At 42.1% G+C, this 19,801-nt stretch overlaps 1 protein-coding gene across 2 annotated transcripts in view; it reads right to left on the bottom strand.

Annotated features, from left to right (window-relative positions):
* The window catches only part of RAP1GAP2 (RAP1 GTPase activating protein 2), a 911,161-nt gene that overhangs the window by 4,456 nt on the left and 886,904 nt on the right, over positions 1 to 19,801 (bottom strand). For both annotated transcript variants that reach the window (XM_088449471.1, XM_088449472.1), the window contains 4 exons: positions 19,135 to 19,248; positions 15,187 to 15,304; positions 4,721 to 4,838; positions 3,401 to 3,483 (listed from right to left, as the gene is read on the bottom strand). In XM_088449471.1, coding sequence (XP_088305597.1) covers positions 3,401 to 3,483; positions 4,721 to 4,838; positions 15,187 to 15,304; positions 19,135 to 19,248 — 433 coding nt within the window. The remainder of the gene's footprint in view (positions 1 to 3,400; positions 3,484 to 4,720; positions 4,839 to 15,186; positions 15,305 to 19,134; positions 19,249 to 19,801) is intronic.

Raw genomic sequence — 19,801 nt, 5'->3', positions numbered from 1 at the left:
TCATTATTATTTATCTTGGTTTTCCCCAATAAATAACAATTACATTTGCATAATTTAGCTCAACTCAGAAACAAAAGACTTTGCCTCTTCATTACGTATTCACACATGGTAAATCTCAGTATTGCCGAGGCAATACCAATGGAGCACTGTAGCTAACACCAAATGAATATGGCATTTACTACTTGGGACAAGCTCTGACAATCTAAGCTTCAGAAATCGGACAATTTTGCCATTCACAGGGGCCTATTTATTAATGATTGAAATTCAATCTGGGCAAGATATTAGCTCCCTTGATCGCATTGCAGGATGCGATCATATTGGCCAAATGTAATACAGAGCACTCGCAGGGACAGGGCACTAAAAGGAGCCCGTCCCTACAATGTTCTGGGGGTGAAGTGACCGCATCTGAGTTCTCTTCACTTATGTGCCAGGACTCCAGCACATGCGCGGTCTTCAGATCACACATGCGTGTCGGCCATCCCTATAGTACCATCTCCCAGCTAGTTATGAGATTTGTAGCCCATAGGTGATGGTGGTAGCAGCGGAGGACAATCTCTAAAATGCATCGCATTCTGGAAGTTGGTAAATATGGCAGCATCGCATCTCCTATGGAAACCTATGGGGGCTGCGTCGGCCGATGGGAATGGAGGGATCACAGCAGGTATGGGAGATATCTGCTGTAGTCCCTCTGTCATTCAATTGGGGGATACTAAATATTTGCGGTTACCACCAATATTGATCAATAGGCCACCTATAGAGATACTGTATATGGGGACAAAGGTTTCCACTGTTAACTATTTAAATGTTGGAGAAATCTGTGATTTCTACAGTGTTAAGTGGTAAATAAATAGCCCTGATCTTAAAATGATCTTTTTAATGAGCTATGGTTTGACAAATAGGTTACTAAATCATCAATAGAGACACTGATCTGTAATAACACATCGACAGGCGCTACAGTGTGCTAGAACTAGCAAACATGACAATAAAGCAGGAAGGAGCTGCAAGCGAAGGCTCAGCTGCCTATCTGTTGCCCATCACAGCCATAAAGTAACACAATACCATACCCAAAGCCCAATCCATATATCACTATTTATCCCATGAATTGTTACTGAAGGCAGCAGTGATCTTCCATTATTATGTCACAACAGCCCCTCTACTCTTTAGATTGTAAGTTCTTGTGAACAGAACAATGCAAACTGTTCATTTTTCAACTTAATAAATTGCTAATTTCACTTTTTTTAAGTCCATAATTTCCTATTTCCAAATTATGAAGCCAAACAACTCCATGCATATTTACATCCTCACTCTCCAAAAGCATTTGCTGTTGATGCTGATACCCCAGAACACAGTCAGCTAGCCATGCCCATTATTACAAGAACAAGGAGGTTTATTACCGTTATAACACTACTTACTGAACACTAGCTCAGCTTTGTCTGGCTGCAGATATGAAAGTGAGTTTGTGTCAACACAACAAATCAGAAAGCTGGAATTCATGACCTCTAAACCCTTTAATGTGTTGAAAAGCTCTCAGGCACTGGATCAATGGCTCATATTTCCATTTCCATGCACAAGAAAGATGGCACCATATGACACAATGAGTAAAGTGTAAGGTTAATATTATTTTTGCTAAAGAGCTCAGTAGCTTCTAGTCATATGGTGGAAATGTTTTGGTATTCACTGCTTCAAATACAAAGTACTAAAATGATAATGATAGTAGCAAAACCACATTGTAAAAATTTTTAACAAGTTAACCTTAGTATTGACATAGCACAGAAATGTAGTTATTTATAAAAAGTTTATGATGTTTATCCTTTTCAGTATATTTAATTCAGCATTTAATTATTGTGTATATAGAGGTGTTTGTCCAACTGCCAAATACATTCCAGAGATAACTAAGCAGATAACACTCCAACATTTGTTGATTATGTTATTACCTCTGTAAAATTGCAACTCATTTTTACATTTTATTTACTTAAAAAGAAAAAACACTTTGGAAAACCCATTCTCTTTCTTCAGTGACTCCCATTACAGCATTAATGAGCCCCAGTTTGGACCTACACTCTAACGCAATGATTCCCAACCTCGGTCCTCAAGGCACACTAACAGTCCTGGTTTTACTTATAGCCATGATTGTGCACAGATGGTTAAATCAAAATAACTGAGGTACTAATTAAGTCACTTGTGCTCAAGTATGGCTATACTGTACCTACAACCTGGACTGTTCTGTGTGCCTCGAGGACCGTGGTTGGGAACCCCTGCTCTAACGTGTTTGCAGTCACATCCACGGGATAAGGCGCTGACCACACTTCTAGTGCTGAAGTACCATAGAAGTCCATAGCCATAGCACTGTTGTCCAAATGTGGTATGTAACTAATGTTTTTCCTGTTTGGGTAGGCTGTAGACCCTGTCCATTAAGGTGCTGCATTAGTTATACACGTTTAGTCTGAGTAGATTTTAAATACCAGCCACACTTGGCTGCCATTAGTAATTGTTCCATGCAATAGTTAATAAGAAGGGATTATCCAGAAGTTTGAATTACTTTAAAATAAAGCAATTTAGCCAAAAATTTTAGGTGGTACAGAATATACCATACAAAATTGTGAAAATTTTCTTAATTTCAGTCTCATAAATGATAGATATATATATATATATATATAATATATATATATATATTAATGAATTGATTGGTGAAGTATTTTACTTATATTCTAGCTTTTGTATATTCCCAATTTAGTTAAAAAAAAATAGAAAATGAAAACTAAATAATTAAATATCAATCTTTCAAAAAATGCATGCTTCTTTACAAAACAAATCAAACTGCCATGAATTAAAAAAAAATATTGTCTGATAGATGGGAGAAGTCAAATAAATTAATGTGATTGTAATGCATTAATCACACTTAACACATAATAATCATAAATATATGTCCAAACTGTACTAATACCACAATATTTTGCTGCACAAAACTCCTAAAATGAGGGGATGTAGCAACAATATCGGCATTTACAATGTGCATGTGCAGAATATTGACATGTGAAACGCTGACATTCTGAATGTACTTGCAACGGATTGATAGGGATATTTGCAGGAGGGGAAATTAGGATTAGGCACTAGGGAGAGGTTTAGGGGTTAGGCATAATCACCACAGGAAGCAATGTAGAATGCGCCTGAGGTCACCGTCCACTGACCGGTGTACCAGGTAAGTCTCTGCTAGACCACCAAGGTCTGATCATGTTGACATTTCATCAGTGTTGACTTGATGCATGTTGACGTGGCCAGTATCGACATTGTGACCATGTCGATATTATGTCAATATGAATATTGACATTATGAATGTTGACAAAATATACCACATCCCTACCTAGGACTGACTTGGACACCTGCAGACAAAGCTACTTACTGTACTTGAGCCGGAACTTGACTGGCTGAGTTTATCAAAACGAAATTTGAGGTTGGATCTTGGGGAATTTCTACTCTTTATATCTGCGAGAAGGAAAAATGATCAGATGTGCACTTGATTGGGTACTTTAATCATTGAGCTTCTTAAAAATAGCATAAGGCAGATGAAAGGGCCACTAAGCCATCTTATTTTACTCAAAATTATATGTTTAATTATTTCTACACTATAAATGGTTCTGATTATATATCAAATCTACTAGTCTTTAGTAAAAAATACATGTATGGCTCTGGGTGACTTCCTGCTATAACCCAAAAGGGTATGCAAAATACAGAGCCAGAGGTATGTTGTACTAGGAGCACCCACCTGTATTTCTATTTTGTTACCTTAAGCATGATGATCTTCTGGTATATAAGTAAAAACAATAATTTCATTACTAAATCATGATAATGATGCACTAAACAGACACACAGAAGGCAGCTTCCCCAAAAAACAAAATAGTACCACTAAGCCAGGGGTTCCCAACCACGGTCCTCAAGGCACACTAACAGTCCAGGTTTTGAGGATAGCCATACTGGAGCACAGGTGACTTAATTAGTACCTCAGTTATTTTGGTTTAACCATCTGTGCACAAGCCTGGATATCACCAAAACCAGGACTGTTAGTGTGCCTTGAAGACCGAGGTTGGGAATCACTGCACTAAGCAGTGGCCCTGAGACAGTGCCCACTGCCAACCTGAGAGGTGCATTTTTATCAAGATGCACAAATAAAAGAATTCTTTTAGATTACTGGCAGATCGTCATGTCTCCTCTACCAAAAGCTGAGCTGCCAAAAAAGATTTATTTGACAAATATGGGTGAATTCTAGAGTTTAAGGCCTTTAATGGTGGTAGGCCTGCATATGGCAGCCTTGGTAGTGATATATTCATGAAGCCAGGTATTATGGGAAGGTATAAACTATTTATATCCATGTATCATTATGCTGGGTATATAACAGGACTGTACACTCCCACTGATGTACTCATGATATATATCGTTCGTTGATCAAACTATCGATATATTGACAATTGTATACTCAGCATTCGGCTTCAAGAACAAATTATAATAATTTTAGGGGTCGTGCAAAGAAGTACTGTAACTTGACAATGGTTCTTATTTGTGCTGAAATTTCATATCATACCATATTCTTTGGTGTCAATCCTGCCCAAAGTTTTGAAATACTGTCCTGTTTCCATAAATGTGAAAGAATGTAGGAAACAGTGCACTAGATACATTCTGTTCTCTAGTACTCAGTGTCATAGACATAGTTTAATAAGGGAAGCACCTGTGGGACTCCTGCTCATGATTACAGGGGTAGTGGAAGTATGGTTCTCGATCGTAGGCGACGGACTGTAGACAAAAACTTCCTGTTTGTAGGGTGATGCGGTCAGTGGTTGGCTGCCCTGTGGAAAATGTTCGTAAAAATACATTTAGAGCCTTGTTAAATACTACTACACTTAGCTTGTGCAGACATAAACAAGTGGCCGTAGTTAAATACATGAGGTTGGGGGAACCCTCCCAATTTCAGGGGACTGGCGTGCGGTGAAGACATTCATACCGAGTATTTGTAGTTTGGGACATATTTCCCTAAAAAAACAATATAAAACTTATTTTCATGTGAAAAAACATAGACTAAGGGCATGACTATAACCAGTCACACCCCACCATGTGGTAGCCACACCCTCACCCCCCGTCGAAGATGAAAAAATCTTTTGTGATGTCCTGATGCTTATATCGGTTATATACACTTAGAGGGGTATTCAATATGAAGCGTTAACTTTACTGTCGAAGTTAACGTTTCATATCGGAGTTTTTACCTGCGTTAAAGTATCGGGCGCGCGCCCGCTTATCCCCATATTCAATATAAAATTAACGAAAACGGGAGCATCCGAAGTTGGATTTGCGTAAAGTTACGAATTTTTCCTTAAAAAAATTGTAAGACCCCCCTAAAGTTGTAAAAACATGGGGGATCACTATGGGTACCCCCGTTTTAGCCTTTAAATAAAAGTCGGGGATTTAAATAGCCGCAGCAGGTGTTTTTTCCCGACATTGAAGAAGTGATGCAGAGGAGCACTTAGGTTATTTTTTTAGTTTTTTTAAGTGGTCCCATCAAATTTGGGGTACATGAAGATGGGTACTAGCATATTTTTAAGTCCCTAAATTAAGTTTTTATAAATTCTGCAATTTTGCACCTGCCGCTATAAATCTATTCTAGAAAACATCTGCCGCATACTTGCAGAATAGCCCTGAACCTATTTCCCTATTTTTAAACAATTTTTTCCCATTTTTTTTTTAGACCCCAATTTTTAAATAAATTTTTTGGGGTGTCCCTATTTTTTTTTAAACTTTTTTTGACACAGTTATTTTTTTAAATGTCATTCCCAGGGGTGCAGGCTATTTTTTTTAAGCCTGCACCCCTAAACCCCAATTCTGCGCTTTTTTTCGACACCTTTTCAATGGTGAAAAGTTATCCCCGTTTTTTATCAAAGACTTTTCGAACCTGCGATAAGTCTTTGAAATTGAATACGGTGTAAAAGTAAAACCTGCTCCAATATTGAATACCCCTAAAAATTATTCTTAAAAGACAGGCTTTGTCCAGGTAAACTATTTTGGCAGTGTTTGTAAAAAAGCACCTGACAGATTTTTGTTGATGCATTACACACCTACAGTACATGTGAGGATGTCAGCAGATGTTTTAATTAGAACAGCTCATTTGTCATATGGTACCATAGAACAGAACCATAACTTGCCACGAGACTATTGCCACTTGAGTTCCATATAAACAATATTTTATATATGCATCATAAAAATCCCAGTGCCGTGGGAGTTTCCAACACATTTAAACATCTCTTTAAATAATACATTTTATTGCAATTAGTCTGACTTAAATACAATGCTTTTCATCCTATATAGCTCTACTGTGTTTATTGTAATAGATTAGTTACAGTAGGTAGATTGTTACTATGGAAACAGATGCAGCTATCCTGACTGGACTTTCACCCACTATATATTGAAGAAATAAGACAAGGTATGTGATTCTCTAACATAAAGCACTTATGTTACTGATCTATGAAATGATTTAGCTTCATAAAGGTCAAAAACTGAATACCATGTTTCACATTCTCTGGCCAGATTATAGTTACCGGCGATGTGATGAGCATGACCAACTAAAGAGGAAATTTATACTATTACCAGCAATAGGGACAGTGTTTTTTTCAGTTAAACTTCTTTTACTCAACCCAGTTACACTTCTGCCTTTGAGAAAAAGATACCTAAGATGTAACAAGAATGTACAGTATATGGAGTATATAAAGGCCCAGTCAAAAGCATGGAGGACATAAATCGGGAATGCCGTACAAATCATTATTTCAAAGTGAATCAAACTGTGCTGTATTATTTACTACTGATTACACATGCCATTGGTTCTATCAGTGCTGAAAATAGTGGAGACCTACTGTAGTATCAAGTGACTCCAATATCTTCCATGTTTAAAAAAAATTTAAAATATGTCAAGGGAATAGTGCAATAAACACAATTGTTCATGGAACTATAAAATTATACATACTGTGTGTGTATATATATATATATATATATATATATATATATATATATATATATATATATACATACATACATACATACATATACACTACTATTCGAAAGTTTGGGGCCACTTAGAAATTTCCTTATTTTTGGGAGCAAAGCACTGTTATTTTCAATGAAGATAACATTAAATTAATCAGAAATACACTCTATGCATTGTTAATGTGGTAAATGACTATACTAGCTGCAAACATCTGGTTTTTAAAGGAATATCTACATAGGTGTACAGAGGCCCATTTCCAGCAACCATCACTCCAGTGTTCTAATGGTACATTGTGTTTGCTAAGCGCATTAGAAGACTAATCGATGATTAGAAAACCCTTCAAAACCCTTGTGCAATTATGTTAGCACAGCTGAAAATGGGTTTGCTCGATAGAGAAGCTATAAAACTGGCCTTCCTTTGAGCTAGTTGAGTATCTGGAGCATCACATTTGTGTGTTCGAGTATAGTCTCCAAATGGCCAGAAAAAGAAAACTTTCATGTGAAACTCGACAGTCTATTCTTGTTCTTAGAAATGAAGGCTATTCCATGCGAGAAACTGCCAAGAAACTGAACATTTCCTACAACGTTGTGTACTACTCCCTTCAGAGAACAGCACAAACAGGTTCTAACCAGAGTGCAAGAAGACAAGTACATTAGAGTCTCTAGTTTGAGAAATAGACGCCTCACAAGTCCTCAACTGGTAGCTTCATTAAATAGTACCCGCAAAACGCTAGTGTCAATGTCTACAGTGAGGAGGCGACTCCGGGATGCTGGCCTTCTAGGCAGAGTGGCAAAGAAAAAGCTATATCTGAGACTGGCAAATAAAAGGAAAAGATTAATATGGGCAAAAGAATACAGATACTGGACAGAGGAATATTGGAAAAAAGTGTTATGGACAGACGAATCGAAGTTTGAGGTGTTTGGATCACACAGAAGAACATTTGTGAGATGCAGAACAAGTGAAAAGATGCTGGAAGAGTGGCTGCCACCATCTGTCAACCATGGTGGAGGTAATGTGGTGGTTTGGGGCTGCTTTGGTTCTGGTAAAGTGGGAGATTTGTACAAGGTAAAAGAGATTTTGAATAAGGAAAGCTATCACTCCATTTTGCAACGCCATGCCATACCCTGTGGACAGCGCTTGATTGGAGCCAAATTCCTCCTCCAACAGGACAATGACCCAAAGCACACCTCCAAATTATGCAAGAACAATTTAGGGAAGAAGCAGGCAGCTGCTATTCTGTCTGAATGGAGTGGCGAGCGCAGTCACCAGACCTCAATCCCTTTGAGCTGTTGTGGGAGCAGCTTGACTGTATGGTACGCCAGCAGTGCCCATCAAGCCAATCCAAATTGTGGGAGGTGCTTCAGGAAGCATGGGGTGAAATTTCTTCAGATTACCTCAACAAATTAACAGCTAGAATGCCACAGGTCTGCAATGCTGTAGTTGCTGCAAAAGGAGCATTCTTTGACGAAAGCAAAGTTTGAAGGACAAAATTATTATTTAAAATAAAAATCATTATTTCTAACCTTGCCAATGTCTTGACTATATGTTCTATTCATTTTGCAACTCATTTGATAAATAAAAGTCAGTTTTCATGTAAAACACAAAATTGTCTGGGTGACCCCAAACTTTTGAATGGCAGTGTATATATAATATATATACAAATATTTTGGACCATAGATGAAAGTAATAGGTTGACCCAGCTTTAACCCCTTGGGCTGCCTAGAAATCTTGCAGGTCTTTTTGCTATTGAGTGGGAGTGATAAAGCACAGTAGTGTGGAGTGGCTGCATAGTGGCGGTGTGCACTGAGAGGGGGTGGGGGTTGTGTCCTATTCTCAATTGTTGGTCCAAGGCAACCCAAAGAGTAGTTCTCACAATTCACATTAATAATGTGAATTGTGGGAACTGCTCGCCAAATTCACAACTTCCCTCCACAAGCAAGAGAGTCCCGAGCCGGCACAACACCCACAACCGCTGGGGTGTTAATGTCACACAGCTGTCAGCACGGTACATACAAAATTCCTCCCATTCACCACAACAGTCACGCTCTTGCTCCACCTACACACATGGCTGCTGACACAGCAGGATAGGAGTTTCTGATTTCCAGCCACTCACTTTAATTAGAGACATAAAAGAACCCTATACACAAGATGCTAGAGTGGCGTCTCTGAGCACAGGTTCTAATTCCCCATCGTCTAACCTCCATGCAGCAAGTTCCCACCCCCTGCCTGGCAGCCTCATCTGTGGGGTGTTGTAACCGAAGTTACCTCCGTGCATTTACTACACTCCTGCTCTGCTTGTGTGACAGACTAAGAGGGGCCTGAGATACATGGACTTAGCAGAGAGCGAGCCACCTTGTGACTGGAGGAGGATCATGGCGCTGTCGCCATGATTGCTATGGTGAAGGCGGGGGTGAAGACAGGAAGAGAGAGAATAGGGAGAGAGAGACATTTGGGGGAGAGACATGGAGGAAAGAGATGTGGTGAGAGAGTGATGTGGGAGAGAGCTATATGGGGGTGAGAAAGACATGGGTGTAAGAGATTCGCGGAAGTGCGAGAGAAGGGGAGAGAGTGAGACGTGAGGGGACAGCAAGACGTGGGGGGTGGGAGCAAGAGCGAGACGTGGGAGAGAGTGAAACGTGGGAGGAGAGATTACATATATATTTAAACATATCTACATACACACATATATAGATTTAGATTTCTGCAGCATCACATCTTGACTGTCATTATGATGTCACTGATATTAGCAGTAAGCAGTGCTTCTTCCTCTTCTCCTGGCACAGGCAGCTGTCGCATTGGGTCTCTCCACTGACTGTGTAACTCACTCAGTCTATTCTGCGTCCTGATGATTTAAATGAGCGCTGCTCCTCAGCTGTTCTTCGGAGGCACATACACACCTAATCCGTGTAATTACTGAAAAGCAGCTGATTTAGGCAGACTGGGGCTGGGCCGGCAGTGGCACTGACTGGGGGAGATGGCCTCTCTGGGCTGCCACTTTGTTCCTCTCTGACCTGCCACCTTGTCCCCTCTCTCTCGGGACCCTTCCTCTCTGACCTGCCACCTTGTCCCCTCTCTCTCTCGGGACCCTTCCTCTCTGACCTGCAACCTTGTCCCCTCTCTCTCTCGGGACCCTTCCTCTCTGACCTGCCACCTTGTCCCCTCTCTCTCTCGGGACCCTACCTCTCTGACCTGCCACCTTGTCCCCTCTCTCTCTCGGGACCCTTCCTCTCTGACCTGCCACCTTGTCCCCTCTCTCTCTCTATCCTGGGACCCCTCCTCTCTGATCTGCCACCTTGTCCCCTCTCCTCTCTCTCCAGGGACCCCTCTTCTCTTTGTCCCCTCTCCTCTGTCTCCTGGGACCCCACCTCTCTGACCTGCCACCTTGTCTCTTTTCTCTATCTCCTGGGACCCCTCCTCTCTGACCTGCAACCTTGTCCCCTCTCTCTCTCTCCTGGGACCCCTCCTCTCTGACCTGCCACCTTGTCCCCTCTCTCTCTCTCTCCTGGGACCCCTCCTCTCTGACCTGCCACCTTGTCCCCTCTCTCTCTCATGGGACCCCTCCTCTCTGACCTGCCACCTTGTCCCCTCTCTCTCTCCTGGGACCCCTCCTCTCTGTCCTGCCACCTTGTCCCCCCTCTCTCTCTCTCTCTCCTGGGACCACTCCTCTCTGTCCTGCCACCTTGTCCCCTCTCTCTCTCTAGGGACCCCTCCTCTCTGTCCTGCCACCTTGTGTGTCCCCCCCCTCTCTCTCTCTCTCTCTCTCTCTCTCTCCTGGGATCCCTTCTCTCTGACCTGCCACATTGTGCCCCCTCTCTCTCTCCTGGGACCCCTCCTCTCTGACCTGCCACCTTTTTCCCTCTCTCTCTCGGGACCCTTCCTCTCTAACCTGCCACCTTGTCCCCTCTCTCTCTCGGGACCCTTCCTCTCTGACCTGCCACCTTGTCCCCTCTCTCTCTCCTGGGACCCCTCCTCTCTGATCGGCCACCTTGTCCCCTCTCCTCTCTCTCCAGGGACCTCTCCTCTCTTTGTCCCCTCTCCTCTGTCTCCTGGATTCCCTCCTCTCTGACCTGCCACCTTGACCCCTCTCTATCTCTCTCCTGGGACCCCCTCCTCTCTGACCTGCCACCTTGTCCCCTCTGTCTCTCTCCTGGGACCCCTCCTCTCTGACCTGCCACCTTGTCCCCTCTCTCTCTCTCCTGGGACCCCTCCTCTCTGACCTGCCACCTTGTCCCCTCTCTTTCTCTCTCCTGGGACCCCTCCTCTCTGACAAGCCACCTTGTCCCCTCTCTCTCTCCTGGGACCCCTCCTCTCTGACCGGCCACATTGTCCCCTCTCTCTCTCCTGGGACCCCTCCTCTCTGTCCTGCCACCTTGTCCCCTCTCTCTCTCTCTCTCTCTCTCTCTCCTGGGACCCCTCCTCTCTGTCCTGCCACCTTGTCCCCTCTCTCTCCTGGGACCCCTCCTCTCTGACCTGCCACCTTGTCCCCTCTCTCTCTCCTGGGACCCCTCCTCTCTGGCCTGCCACCTTATCCCCTCTCTCTCCTGGGACCCCCTCCTCTATGACCTGTCACCTTGTTCCCTCACCTCTCCTGGGACCGCTCCTCTCTGACCTGCCACCTTGTCCCCTCTCTCTCTCCTGGGACCCCTCCTCTCTGACCTGCCACCTTGTCCCCTCTCTCTCTCCTGGGACCCCTCCTCTCTGTCCTGCCACCTTGTCCCCTCTCTCTCTCTCTCTCTCTCTCTCCTAGGACCCCTCCTCTCTGTCCTGCCACCTTGTCCCCTCTCTTTCTCTCCTGGGACCCCTCCTCTCTGTCCTGCCACCTTGTCCCCTCTCTCTCTCATGGGACCCCTCCTCTCTGTCCTGCCACCTTGTCCCCTCTCTCTCTCCTGGGACCCCTCCTCTGTTCTGCCACCTTGTCCTCTCTCTCTCTCTCTCCTGGGACCCCTCCTTTCTGTCCTGCCACCTTGTCCCCACTCTCTCTCTCTCTCTCTCTCCTGGGAACCCTCCTCTCTGACCTGTCACCTTTTTCCCTCTCTCACTCCTGGGACCCCTCCTCTCTGTTCTGCCACCTTGTCCCCTCTCTCTCTCCTGGGACCCCTCCTCTCTGTCGTGCCACCTTGTCCCCTCTCTCTCTCTCTCTCTCTCTCTCTCCTGGGACCCCTCTGTCCTGCCACCTTGTCCCCTCTCTCTATCTCTCCTGGGACCCCTCCTCTCTGTCCTGCCACTTTGTCCCCCCTCTCTCTCTCTCCTAGGATCCCTTCTCTCTGACCTGCCACATTGTCCCCTCTCTCTCTCTCCTGGGATCCCTCCTCTCTGACCTGCCACATTGTCCCCTCTCTCTCCTGGGATCCCTCCTCTCTGACCTGCCAACATGTTCCCTCTCATCTCTCTCTCTCCTAGGACCTTTGACCTCTGCCATGGCATGTTGTCCCCTGTCCTCTCTCTATCCTGGAACCCCTCCTCTCTGACCTGCCAATTTGTCCCCTCTCCTCTCTTTCTCCTGGGACCCCTCCTCTCTGATCTGCCACCATTTTCCCTCTCATCTCTCTCTCTCCTAGGACCTTTACTCTCTTCCATGGCACCTTGTCCCCTGTCCTCTCTCTCTCCAGGGACCCCTCCTCTCTGCCCTCCTTTTGTCCCTAGCAGCCCCTGAGCGCTGTAAGGGTGGGCAGGGTGGCGGGTGGTTCCTCCCCTCAGCTAGTATGCAGCTGCTAGAGACATTAAAGAATTGAAGGGGGAAATGTAATTGAAAGTGATGTGCCACCGCTGCGTACATATCAGACAGTTACAGTAGTGCTGACTTCACAAGTGTTCCCTTGCATGAGATAAATGTATGAGACGAGTAAGATTGCTGAGCACTGTAGGAATGAAGCCATCCAGTCCTATTCACCAGCACCAAAGAATGTTTTTGTAGATTAAAGTGAACAATTGTTCACCTCTCTTCTTCTACCTCCACATACAGAAGGATTTGGTGCAGTGTGAAAGTTTATCCGGTTTGTGTATATTGATGTTCACATCATTGGTTATGCTCATTCATAGAATAATACAGTGAACACCAATGCTTTATAATAATAGCAAGCATTCTGTTATCATGGAAACAGCTCCAATCTTTGCAAAGTTACTCTACAGCAACAGGACTGATCACTCTTTTCCGGATTCTCATGGACATTCATATCCACATATAACTGTGTGAGTGTTTTATCCTTTAACACATGGATGTAATTATCAAGCTGTACTTTATAACAATTTATTTTGCCATTTAATTTATTTTTTCTTTTAAGGAACTTTTATTCCATACTCCACTACAGGAAATCATTAAATTCCATTCAACTTTTTTCATAATAATAGAATCATTTCCACACAACATAAATACTATAATGACAAAGAGAGCAAGATGTTAAACAATATGCTCAGATACATAGAGGTATATTTACTAAAGTGAGAGTTTTTAGAAGTGGAGATGTTGCTCATAGCAACCAATTAGATTCTACTTAACATTTATCTAGCACCTTCTAGAAGACAATAACTAGAATGTGATTGTTTCTATGGGCAACATCTCCACTGCTAAAAACCCGCACTGTAGTAAATATACCCCACACAGTTTTAAATCGGAAAAAAAAACGATAGTATCCATATATTAAATTAGGGGACAACACAACTATTACAATTAAAGATATACAGATGTATCCTTTCTTACAGTTTCAGTCATGCCAAGTAGCCCCTCTCGGCGCCCTCCAGGTCACGTGCGTCTCGACCACTACTTAAATTGCGGGTCTTATTTTCATAATTAAAACACATAGTGATAAAACTACGTTGCTAGCTTACACTGATCTGCTGTGTGACATTTGTACATCTGTGTGCGGCGGAGTCTGAATCTGTGTAAAAAAGGCTCTTATGTGAGTGCCTTCGGCTTTTCCTCACGCAAAGTTCCAATACTCAAGACAATGGCGAGGTAAACATATAACACTACATCAAACTGAATAATGTATGGATGCAGAAAAGGACAAGCCATCTAAAGATACATACACAGTATGGTAAAACATATTTACGACAATGACACCACATCCCTCACTATCTTCTTTACACTACCCCAGTGATTTGACCTTCCCAGCCAAGATGTCAAATGTCTTCAGATGAGGCTCTGTTCTTATTTCCCTTTGATCAGCAATACATCACCTATTGTCCAAAGTTCAACCTATACCCAGCTGATTGTGAAAATCTACTAAATATGCATTAATACACTTTGTTTTCACCCAAACCACCAACTACATGGACCTAAGAAATAGAGATCTGCTACTTCTTAGTAGAATAAGTCTAAACATGCAATACTTGTATGAGATGGAAAGCATCACTTAATTACTTTATCACTACAATCTCGCACACGTAAGTCTTGGGAACTATGGATTTAACTTCAGGGTACTTTCTGAGACTTAAACTGGGTACACACTGGGCCTGATTCAGAGATGTACGTAAACCTGATGGTTAGCGCACACCTCTGCTGTTTAGGAGTGTGCACTTGCGCTGGACCTGTTCTGCACATGTGCAGAACGGGTCCTGCGATCTCGCACACAGTTCCCTCAAGCCTCTGCCTTATTGACAAGCAGAGGCTTGAGGCTGATTGACAGGCAGAAGCAATTGTGGAGCAGAGACGGCCTGCGTTCCGTGTCTCCCCTGTTTTCTGGGAGTGATGCGTCCATGGGACTTTCGGGCCTCGCAAGCGGCCAGAAGCTGGCCAGCCTGCGTAAGCTTACTCAGCTGGCCGAGACTTCCTCAGCTGCTGATGCCGGGGAACATCACGACTATCGGTTGCAATGATGATTCCAGGATGCGACCCCTGTGCAGTGCTGGGATCGTAGATGTTGCCTCCTGCAGCATTAGCATTTTAGATGGACAGTATGTATCTAGGAGAGTTTTCTTTGGTAGCTTTCAAATTGGCGCACATCACTGCTAATTAGCACCTCCAAACCCTAAAGCTCATGCACTTGGTTTTATTTCCTTGGTACTCACCAGTGTGCAAAACAACTGCATGATTCAACTCCAACTCTGTACGGCTAAAAGTCAGGGTGGCAACTTTGAAAACATTGGATTTTACCAAAAAGTTTTGATCATCTCAAAATATATTAACAGTGACACTGTTTAATGTTCATGATGTTTAGCATACGCACCACACTCTCATATTCCTCTATGGCTTCACTCTCTCCGGCTGTGCTGCTGAAACTGCTCGTACTGGATGAAGAGCGAGAAATATTGGATCGCCCATTTTCTTTTAGTTTGATGTACGGCCTGGAAGACACAGCGGTGAAACGACAGTTTTTTAGAAAGTAGAAATCCCGACATAACAATTAACGTTCGAATTGTTCAGGTCTCCGTCAGCCAAACTGCACATTGTAAAAATGTATCTCAAAATTACATCACAATTAAAATGAACTCCTGCTATTGTTATGATTTTGGCAAACCTATAAATAAATATAAAATAACAGATATGCAGTGATAGGATCTATTATTTTTTTTAAAAATGCGTTGTTTTACTTTTGGCTTTTTGGCATTTTCTGTGTTTATCCGAGTGCAAAGGTATTACCGTTATCAGCCAGTATGTTAATGGCCAGGAGGTGTGGTTTCACAGTGGTAGTAGTAAGTGCTACAATTACATTACAGTGCACAATTCATACTGTACTTACTGTACTTTGGCCACACATGCATGCCCTGCCGACCTAGGTACTGCGCCTCTAAGCGTGAGAGATAAGGGCGGAATGCATCATTATCAGAATGGCTCAGCGTCAATGAAAACTTTCTGTGCACATGGGCAGTTGGAAAAAAAAGAGCAATTTCTGGGAGAAATGGGGCAAATTTAGTTTTTGTTTAACTCTATACGAGCCCCAGTATGGCCACTTTTGGTAAGGTCATATAGCTTGTAAGCTGCATACACACACAACGATTTTGTTAATGAACGATTTTAGTAAATGATTTTCATTCATTTTTTCAAGGGAAAAATGAACGAAAATCGTTTACTAAAATCGTTAATTTACTAAATGTAATGAACGATTTTTTTTAACTAAACACGATTTTTGCATATTCCCTTACTGAAAAACGTTGTGTTGGTCAGTCTGACTGAACTACAAACGTGAACGCGCATGAACGATAATCGTTCATCGTTTTAACTCAGAAAGTGAACGATAAACGATATCGTTATCGATAATCGTTCAAAGAATCGTTGTGTGTGTATGCACCTTTACATATATAGGAGTGAATTGTATTAGTAGTTCTATTACAAAACCCCAAATGCATTTTAGGTTTAGCAGTCCTTAAATAAGGAGAGGATACCCAGTTGCAGAGTATATTTTAGTAGTTCATTATTACAGCTCGGTAAGTATGGGTAAAGAACATATAGATGGAGGACAAATCACTCTAAAAATAGCAGAATCCAGGACCCCTACAGTAGGTGTGGAAGGTTCTCTGGTTCGCACTGCTAGAACCCCAACTCTCGTTGTTATATAATTATTAGAAGGTCACAGCTGGCAAGAATGTGAGACTTGCACTTGATCTTCCCATTTATTCCAGCGGATTGTCCTCCACCAGTAAATAAATATAAGTTGGATAATGAACTCCCTAATATTAAATATAAAGATATTATAAACTTCTGGGGAGTCCCGTGACCACATAGATGGAAGTGATTTCACTTTTTGTTTTGCCATAATGAGGATCATTACTTATTATAATATACAAGCTTCAAAATAAAACAAACAAAACTGCTTGAGGTCATTGTTTTCTGATGTGATTTACAGTAACTGATTGTATGTGTTCCATTATGGAATGCTTTCAAAATCTAATGATACATAAATTATATCATTTAGGGGATTGATAAATGCTGACATTTCAGTCACATATTTGAGTCATATCTGTACAGTATTTGATCTCTATATTTTATTTTCTTTTAGAGTATATTGTATTTGATTTTTAATGACAGAAAATCACTTATCAGTATGACCTTCAGGGGCATATTTACTAATTTATCGGGTTCTAAACCCAATCATTTTAAGAAGGAGACAGGGGCCCTTTAGGACCCCAGCACGCTACTGTGCATGCACGGGGAGCCATTGCTGGGGTGGGATCCTGCGGATCCCTCTCGTGATAAATGGTTCGGGAAGTAGCCCATACGCTACGATGGCCGCCGCCATCTAAAAATGGCATTAACGAACGGAACTAAGCTCCAGAATGGGGGTTTTGGTTGAAAACGGTCCCTTGTACATACATTTGGGGGATAACCCGTAAATATTAACAATTAACAAATAGGCTCCTTAGTCGTGATTCCAGGCAATCCTATACGTGATACATGTACATGATTCTCTGACTATGTTTGCGTTTTTATATGCGGTTCTAGAAATCAATATTTTTTTAAGATAAAAATTATATGCAACAAAACCTCCTGTAAATCACAGGAAATATCAAGCAATATTTATTGTTGGTGTCAAATAACTAGAACTTGATGGATAATTCTGAACACCTAATCAATATTTATATATGCAAACGATGAAAGCCAAATTTGTCATATTATAGCTGTTAAAACCAAAGACTTTGAACTATATATTCTGCTTGCTCTATTCAATTTATCTATTTTATTTACATTTTTAAGTATATTCAATCTGTATATTCTGTAACTGAATAAATCGTAAAACATATTAATTACAATCACACCTGACAATGTAAATGTTTCAAGTATTAAACGCGACATGCAGGTCACTATGGCATTCAATTTCTGCGATTACAAAGCAGATACTATGGGGGGTATCCAATTAGCCCCGAACATTATTTGGGCGTTAATGGATTCCCCGGGGCTATCCAATTAGCCCTGAAGTCAGCCCGACTCCGGCACTTATCTTGGCTTTTGTTTTGGGACCTGATGTGTCCCGAAAAATAATCCACAATAAATGCCGTTTTATCACCCTAAAAAAGGCGATAACACATAGGTCTGCGAGCTTATCGCAGACGCTATGTGTTTTCGAGAGATATACCCTATTATTTAGTTCGAAATAATAGGATAGGGTGAAAAAAAAACATTGGCGAAAAAAGGGGATAATCGGCAAAAAATCCCTGTTTTTCGCGGATCGCAAGGATCAATTAGCGTCCGAACAATGTTCGGGGCTAATTGGATACCACTCTATGGGCCTGATTCAGAGCCGGACGCAATTAGCGCTCGCTCGTCCAGAAAATAGGGGTGGCTATTCATATCAACCGTTCGCTCTTTGCGGTCTGTTCACGCCTCTAGGTCTGAACGAGCGAACCAAACTTGCAGTCGTTTTTTGAAAAAATACGCCCCCTGGCCGCTCGCATCCTACGTCATGTCCGCTATTTATTAGATTAATCGAGTACATCGACCAGGGTATGAACTGCTCGCTATTCTTGGGGTTGGTTTTTCCTACCACAATTTCGCGAGCAGTTCTGACTATAAAATAACCCAGTGACGTGGTCAATGACGCTGCTGTTTTAATTATGCACACCCATAAAACGCCCGTTTTGACCTTTAAGCACGCCTGCGTTCGGATCTCCACTCCCCGTTTTCAAGCACCTTCCCCTGTTACCACCCACATACGCCTCTTTCTGTCACTCAAATTATCAGGCATTCGCTATTTTGCGAGCACATGAATTTCGACCGCACTGACTGGTTCGCGCATGCGTATAACGATCCGTACGCATGCGCAGTTGGGCAAACATCGCTCTGAGCGAACGAGCGGCCGCTTACGAGCGGCTCTGAATCAGGCCCTATGTCTCAGAGCTTTTAAGAGGGTCTCAATATCTGCAATAACTTGTAGCTTAACCTTATTATGTTATGTGACACAATGTAATTTACTGTAAAGCATTGTAATTGCTGAATACTGATGTAATTACATCACTACAAAGTATATTGCTTACCGTAGATAATAACAGTATTAACATTACTCATGTATTATAATGAAATACTGTGCAGAAATTATCATTTGTACGTTTGTTTGTGAATCTTAGTCTGTGCAGTCAGTGTAATCCATGAACCACCCAGAAGGACAATAAGACAACATTGGCAGGTATGAAACATAAATCCGATTTTCTTCTGCTACATGAGGTGCAGAATTCATCATTACCTCTCTTTGTTAGGACAGATCTCTGGGGAACTGGGATTTGATGAGGTTTCAGATTTTACATCCTGTGACGAATGTCCACAATCTGGGATTTTCTGCATGGAGGACATGCTATCACTTCAAATCAGAAAACAATTGTTAATATTATTAGAGAGAGTTGATAAACAAATTAATAACCAAGTCATATAACTTTTTAGCTAGCAGAATGGTTGCAGAGTATTTATCAATGTTTGTGGCTGGAGCCGCCATTTCGGGTTTGGAACTCCTGCACTTCGCCAGCAGATTGAAGCACCAATCCAATGACTTTACTATTCATCTATTTTATGGAGTTTTGCAAACAGCCGTCGTTGTTCATCTGTTTTACAGCTGCTTTATGGTGCTTTTTTCTGAAATTTTGACCAAACCACAAAACTGCTGTAAAACCATGGCACCAATCTGACCAATCAGAAAGAGAGGAATCATAATACACTTATAATAAGGACAATCATTTTACACTGAATAAGGTGGCAAATAATATTGATAATTGTCTTATGGGGGCAATATTATTTTATAATAATTGTTGTTTACTTTTATTAAAAGAGCAATATTTATTAATTTTATTAAAGGGGTAATACTAACTACAGATGTGTCCTCGCACACCTTTGCTGCAGTCGCACCAAATAGCCACCCT

Source organism: Taudactylus pleione, unplaced genomic scaffold (assembly GCF_031769625.1).
Source record: "Taudactylus pleione unplaced genomic scaffold, aTauple2 ptg000485l, whole genome shotgun sequence".
Lineage (NCBI taxonomy): Eukaryota > Metazoa > Chordata > Amphibia > Anura > Myobatrachidae > Taudactylus > Taudactylus pleione.
This window is presented reverse-complemented; position numbering and strand designations above follow the sequence as displayed.